We start from the raw sequence: 5,858 nt of genomic DNA, 5'->3' as shown, positions 1-5,858 counted from the left end.
CTGCAGCTGCTGGGCAGGGAACTGGGGCGAGCCAGCACCATGGGCACTGACCTGCGCCCCGTAGACGCTGCAGCTGCTGGGCAGGGAACTGGGGCAAGCCAGCACCATGGGCACTGACCTGCGCCCCGTAGACGCTGCAGCTGCTGGGACAGTCCCAGCCCAGCAGATGCCATCGGGGTTGTCGCCTCCGTGAGCAGATGGCATCACCAAGTGCTCTGTCTTCCTCTGCAGCTGGTGTACCCAAACGACTTCCGGCTCACAGACAAGGAGGTGAGTCCTCGCCCTCTTGGGAATGGACGTGACCCAGGAGTGAGTCGGCCCTCACTGGGTTTTGTATGTTTCAGAAAAGCAGCATCTGCTACCTGTCCTTTCCCGACTCACACTCAGGTAGGCGACCCCACCTTTCCTGGGGCTGGACATGGAGCCAGCTGGGAGTCCCTGTAGCCCAGGCCAGGGGCATCACGGCTGCCTAGGCTGCCTGCAGTGCACAGAATGCCACAGGGTGGGCAGCACCAGCCCCATGCCCACGCAGCATAGGCGCCCAGATCCCCATGTTGCAGCCAGGTCCCCAGGTACATGTGGAAGGGGTGTATCTGGGCAGAAGGACCAGCAGTCAGTCTCCTACACCCCACACAGCGGCCACCAGGAGCAGGGCCCCCCTCCCGCTCCCACCCCGGGGCACAGATGTCCTGGTTTTCTGTCTCAAGCAGGTCGGGCCAATCTCCCAGAGAAGTTGAAGGTGCTTCTCTGTGCAAATATATTCTTTTTTTTTTGAGATGGAATCTCGCTCTGTTGCCAGGCTGGAGTGCAGTGGCACGATCTCAGCTCACTGCAACCTCCGCCTCCTGGGTTCAAGTGATTCTCCTGCTTCAGCCTCCTGAGTAGCTGAGACTACAGGCTCGCTCCACCACGCCTGGCTAATTTTTTTGTATATTTAGTAGGGAGAGAGTTTCACTATGTTGGCCAGGATGGTCTTGATCTCTTGACCTTGTGATCTGCCCACCTTGGCATCCCAAAGGGCTGGGATTACAGGCGTGAGCTACCATACCCAGCCCTTGTGTGAATATATTCTAAGACACTAGGTGCAGGGCAGGCAGGAGTCAGGATAGGAGCCTGCTGGGAAACAGACCCCTTCGGCTGGGCATTCTTTCTGGGGCATTTTTACCAGCAGAGTCCAGGCTCACGGAGCCCTTGGCCCTGGTCCCCAGCTCCGGGGCCTGTAAGAGAGGCTCCTGGCCCTGACTCGCATGGTGGGGCTGCCCCTTTTCAGGCTGCCTTGGAGACACTCAGTTCAGCTTCCGCATGCGCCAGTGTGGAGGGCAGAGGAGCCCCTGGCATGCCAACGACAGGCACTACCACAGCAGGGCCCCCGTGGCGCTGCAGGTGAGCGCTGGACTGCCTCTCTGACCTGCTTCTCCTCCCCTGCTCCCCACGGGCCCTGCCAGGGTCAGGCTGGTGTAAGAAGCCCCTTCAGAGTGCCTGGGCCCTGTGTGGCAGGAGAGGAGCTGGCCAGGCCCCCTGGTCCTGCAGCCCTAGGCACCAGCCCCAGCTGAGGATGGGCTAGCTCTTCCAGGGTCTCTCCAGGGTCCTTGGGGCTTTTCCTTGGCACCACACATCCGTGGCTGGGCATCTGCATAGTTGAACAGGGGCCCATGCTGGTCTCCCAGGGCTCCCAGCCCCCAAAGCTCCTCTCCGCCAGCTGATTCCGGGCTGTATCAGCAGGGGTATTACACACCTTCTGAGCCCTGGACCTCCCGGCCTGCCTCTGCCTTGGTGGCCAGAGGGCAGTGACAGCAGCTCTGGGAGCCTCCTGGTTCTCCAGGCTCCCATCTGCTGCAGTCTCTGCCTATTTCTTGCCATTCGCAGCCCTGGGCCGGGTGGTCTGGGTGGGGCACGGCCTGGCTAACACCTTGCTCCTTCCAGAGGGAGCCAGCACACTACTTTGGCTATGTGTACTTCAGACAGGTGAAGGACAGCTCTGTGAAGAGGGGCTACTTCCAGAAGGTGAGTTGCTGGGCTGCTGGGCTGGCGCCTTGGAGAGGCAGGAGCTGGCAGGCAGCAGAGGGACTGGGGGGCAGGCAAGGGGTCCTGAGCCTCCAGCAGTGCCCACTCCTCCTGCAGTGCCACCTGGGCTGTGTCCAGCTCTCCTTGCGGCCCCCCTGCCCTGTCCTTGCCCGGTGGAACCCAAGGCCCTTCTGTCCTGGTCCCAGGGGTTCCTGCCCCTCCCTGCTGGCTGGTGGGTCATCACACTGTCAGGGTCAGGACAGCCAAGCCTGGAAGCCATATGCCGACAGTGAAAGCTGCTCAGCCCCAGGGAGATCATTCTAGAAATCCTGGGCACCATGCGTTTCCCCCCGAAGGCCCTAGGGTCTGCCCCCGCCCCCATCGCCACCCAGGGAGTTCGGTGTTGGGTTTTCTCCTAATAATCCGGGGTCTGAGGCTGTTGGGGCAGCTGTCCTGTGGAGCTGGTGGGATGTACTACCCGGCCAGCTCCAGGTAAGCTTGACTTCAGGGCTCTCTGTGGGCTCCTGAGTGGCTGGGATGAGGCCTGGTGCTGGGGGCCTCTGACTAGCCCTGTGATCCCACAGTCTTTGGTGCTGGTGTCCCGCCTACCCTTTGTCCGGCTGTTCCAGGCGCTGCTAAGCCTGATTGCCCCCGAGTACTTTGACAAGCTGGCACCCTGCCTGGAAGCAGGTGAGTGGCCATCAGGCGTGTCCGTCGTGGTCTCATCATCCCAGCTGTGGCCCCTGGTGGGCCCGGCAGCAGCCTCTCCTTGGAGAGGGTCCTGACGCTAGCTACTGTATCCGCAGTGTGCAGTGAGATCGACCAGTGGCCGGTGCCCATGCCGGGGCAGACCCTGAACCTACCTGTCATGGGTGTTGTCGTCCAGGTGAGAGCCAGCTGGCTGGGAGCAGACTCTGCAGGTGCGTGGGGATGCCCTGCTCCCTCCGGCAGCTGCTCCCTCCTTCCCCAGGTGCACATCCCATCCAGGGTGGACAAGTCCGAGTCCAGTCCTCCGAAGCAGTGTGACCAAGAGGTGGGAGCCGAGACGGGGGCTGAGCCGAGAGAGCTGGGCTGCACCCGACCAAGTCCTGCTCCTGGGCTGGATGGTCACATCTGCCTCCCTGGTCCACCCTGTGGGGTTGTGAAACCCAGGCAAAGCCGTAGGCTGTGTCTTGGTGTAGGGCTGGGAGCTCCCCACCCTCCCCTGTGCTGTGAGGCAGGGGCTGCTTGGGGCCCAAGGGGTGCCAGCCTTGCCTTGGCCCTGACCTACCCTCTCCTCTCCTCAGAACCTGCTGCCAGCCCCAATGGTTCTTGCTAGCGTCCACGAGCTGGACCTGTTCAGGTGAGCGCCCTAGGATGCTGCACACTGCTTTGGGGGAGCTCAGCTGTGTGTGCATATGCGTGTATGTGTGTGCGTGTGTGTGCATGAGTGTGTGTGAGTACGTGTGTGTGTGTGCATGTGTGTGCGTGAGTGCGCGAGTGCATGTGAGTGCATGTGTGCACACAAATGTATGTGTGAGTGCATATGTGTGTGCGAGTGCGTGTGTGCATGTGTGTGCCTGAGTGTATGTGCATGTGTGCCTGAGTACATGTATGCATGTGTGTGTGCATGTGTATGTGTGAGTACACCTGTGTGCATGAGTGCCTGCATATGCATGTTATGTGTCTGCATGTGTGCACGAATACGTGTTTGTGAGTGTGTGTGTGTGCGTGAGTGCATGCATGTGCATGTGTGTGTTCATGTGTGTGTGCATGTGTGTGTGAATGCATGTTTGTGAGTGCATGTGTGCCCATGAGTGCATGCATGTGCATGCGAGTGCACGTGTGCATGTGTGTGTTCATGTGAGTGCATGTGTGTGCGTGAGTGCATGTGTGCATACATGTGTGCATGTGTATGTATGGCCAGTACCATGTGGGGACTGCCCAAGGGAGGCACCGCTCATCCTGAGTAACCCTTGGGGCAGTTCGGCAAGGAAGAAAGAATTGTGCAGAAGAGGAAGCAAGTGCCCACGTCTGCAGCCAGCAGAAATGGGCACAGTGGGCAGGAGGTTCTAGAAGACAGGTGTCAAGGAGAGGCTGCCAGGAGGGATTCAGTGCCTAAGGCCACCCTCTCTGCCTCTGGGCGAGTCTGCAAGGGGGCCTGGGCCTTGAGACCATCCTGCTCTGTGCTGGGCCCAGCAGGAGCTAGGGCTGCACTTGGATTGGAGCGGGCACAGGGTGACTGCAGGGGTCTGGGCAGGTATGCTCCCCAGCCCAGGTCAGCAGCCCCTGCCCCGGCTCTGGGGCCGTTTCACGACTGCTGGTCCCTCACAGGTTGGTCCAGGTTGAGTCCCCCCCCCGTTCCTGGGGCCAGGCCCAACACAGATAAACTATCAGAGCTTGGGGTGGCCATGGCAACCCAAGACACTCTCACATCCTCAGAAATCTGTCCTCACCCTGGGGCAATGTGCCGTGTTCACCAGTGCCTGGGCCTGGGCCAGCCTGTGCAAACGGGTGGGAGAGCAGGACCAGGGCCAGGAGTCTCAGCCCTGCCTGACCTTCCGGATCATCCTGCCCGGCGCCAGGTGCTTCCGGCCTGTGCTGACTCACGTGCAGACCCTGTGGGAGCTCATGCTCCTTGGGGAGCCCCTGCTAGTCCTGGCACCCTCGCCCGACGTGTCCTCGGAGATGGTGCTGGCCCTGACCAGGTACTGCCTTGCCTCAGTCCCGGCTGGGGGCGCTGGACCATCTTGGCTGTGCCTGGGCCACCCCTGCCTCACCTGCTCCTGCTGCCCCTGTCCACAGCTGCCTGCAGCCCCTGAGGTTCTGCTGCGACTTCCGCCCTTACTTCACCATCCATGACAGTGAGTTCAAGGAGTTTACCACACGCACGCAGGCCCCGTAAGTGCCGCCTCCACCCTGCCGCTCTTGCCCTCACTCCACCTCCTCGGACCTCTGTCTCTGCCTCTTCTCTCTCTCTCTCTCTGTCTAGACCGAACGTGGTCCTGGGAGTTACAAACCCTTTCTTTATCAAAACACTCCAGCACTGGCCCCATATCCTCCGAGTCGGGGAGCCCAAGATGTCAGGTAAGGCTCCTGGGGAGGTGCAGGGAGTGGTGCTGAGAAGCGTCATTGAGTGTGGAACCGCCTCAGAGCCTGTGGGGATGGCTAGAGCTGTGGGCACTGAGGCCTGGCCACCGGCGTGTTTCGTAGGAGACCTGCCTAAGCAAGTCAAGCTGAAAAAGCCTTCAAGGTTGAAGACCCTGGACACCAAGCCAGGTCTGTGCTCCCCTAGACCTGGAGCTCCTCCACTGTGGAGAGGCCTGTCTTGCATCTCACAGGTCTCCCGGGTGGGGCAGCCAGGCCTCCAGACCCTTGGTCCTCTTCTAGGACTCAGCAGCAGAGCTCAGAATCCTCAGGGGAGGAGGGCGCTCTCTTCAATGGGTCTCTGTCTGGGGTGGGGCAGGTGAGGTTTTCAGGTGCAGCCAAGGCCATGGGGCTGCAGGCAGATGAGACCCCACCCTGGCTCCTCTGTGGGCTGCAGGAGTGTGGGAGGGAGCCCCTCAAAGGGCAGGGTGCCAGCTGTGCCCTCCCGCCAGGCCTCTACACCGCTTACACAGCCTACCTCCACCGCGACAAGGCGCTGCTCAAACGGCTGCTCAAGGTATGGGCTGGTGGGTGGGGGCTGAGGATGCAGGGAGCCTGGTGTGGTGTGAGGCACAGCACGGGCCTTGCCCCTTCTTCCCTGCAGGGCGTGCAGAAGAAGCGGCCCTCAGATGTGCAGAGCGCCCTGCTGCGGCGGCACCTCCTGGAGCTCACACAGAGCTTCATCATCCCCTTGGTGAGGCATGGGCCTGGGGGGCACGGGGCTGGGG

General features: G+C 61.3%; 1 protein-coding gene across 5 annotated transcripts in view; it reads left to right on the top strand.

The window, feature by feature from the left end:
• The window catches only part of DENND6B (DENN domain containing 6B), a 15,760-nt gene that overhangs the window by 7,978 nt on the left and 1,924 nt on the right, over positions 1–5,858 (top strand). For 2 of the 5 annotated variants that reach the window (XR_001818094.2, XM_017504909.2), the window contains exons 2-15: positions 232–270; positions 345–387; positions 1,271–1,383; positions 1,924–2,004; positions 2,589–2,694; positions 2,811–2,890; positions 2,975–3,037; positions 3,291–3,346; positions 4,569–4,691; positions 4,789–4,884; positions 4,976–5,070; positions 5,197–5,262; positions 5,583–5,647; positions 5,735–5,824. Coding sequence is in view for 2 of the 5 variants with exons in the window: in XM_017504909.2 (XP_017360398.1) it covers positions 232–270; positions 345–387; positions 1,271–1,383; positions 1,924–2,004; positions 2,589–2,694; positions 2,811–2,890; positions 2,975–3,037; positions 3,291–3,346; positions 4,569–4,691; positions 4,789–4,884; positions 4,976–5,070; positions 5,197–5,262; positions 5,583–5,647; positions 5,735–5,824 (1,116 nt within the window). In the remaining 3 variants the exon portion in view is untranslated. Of the gene's footprint in view, positions 1–231; positions 271–344; positions 388–1,270; positions 1,384–1,923; positions 2,005–2,588; positions 2,695–2,810; positions 2,891–2,974; positions 3,038–3,290; positions 3,347–4,568; positions 4,692–4,788; positions 4,885–4,975; positions 5,071–5,196; positions 5,263–5,527; positions 5,648–5,734; positions 5,825–5,858 lie in introns of all 5 variants that reach the window. The other 3 variants (XR_001818092.2, XR_005196390.1, XM_037730080.1) reach the window with 2 other exon arrangements.

This window comes from Cebus imitator, unplaced genomic scaffold, assembly GCF_001604975.1.
Source record: "Cebus imitator isolate Cc_AM_T3 unplaced genomic scaffold, Cebus_imitator-1.0 Scaffold329, whole genome shotgun sequence".
In the NCBI taxonomy this organism is placed as follows: Eukaryota; Metazoa; Chordata; class Mammalia; order Primates; family Cebidae; genus Cebus; species Cebus imitator.
Note: the sequence above shows the minus strand (reverse complement) of the source record. Positions and strands in the feature narration are given on the sequence as shown.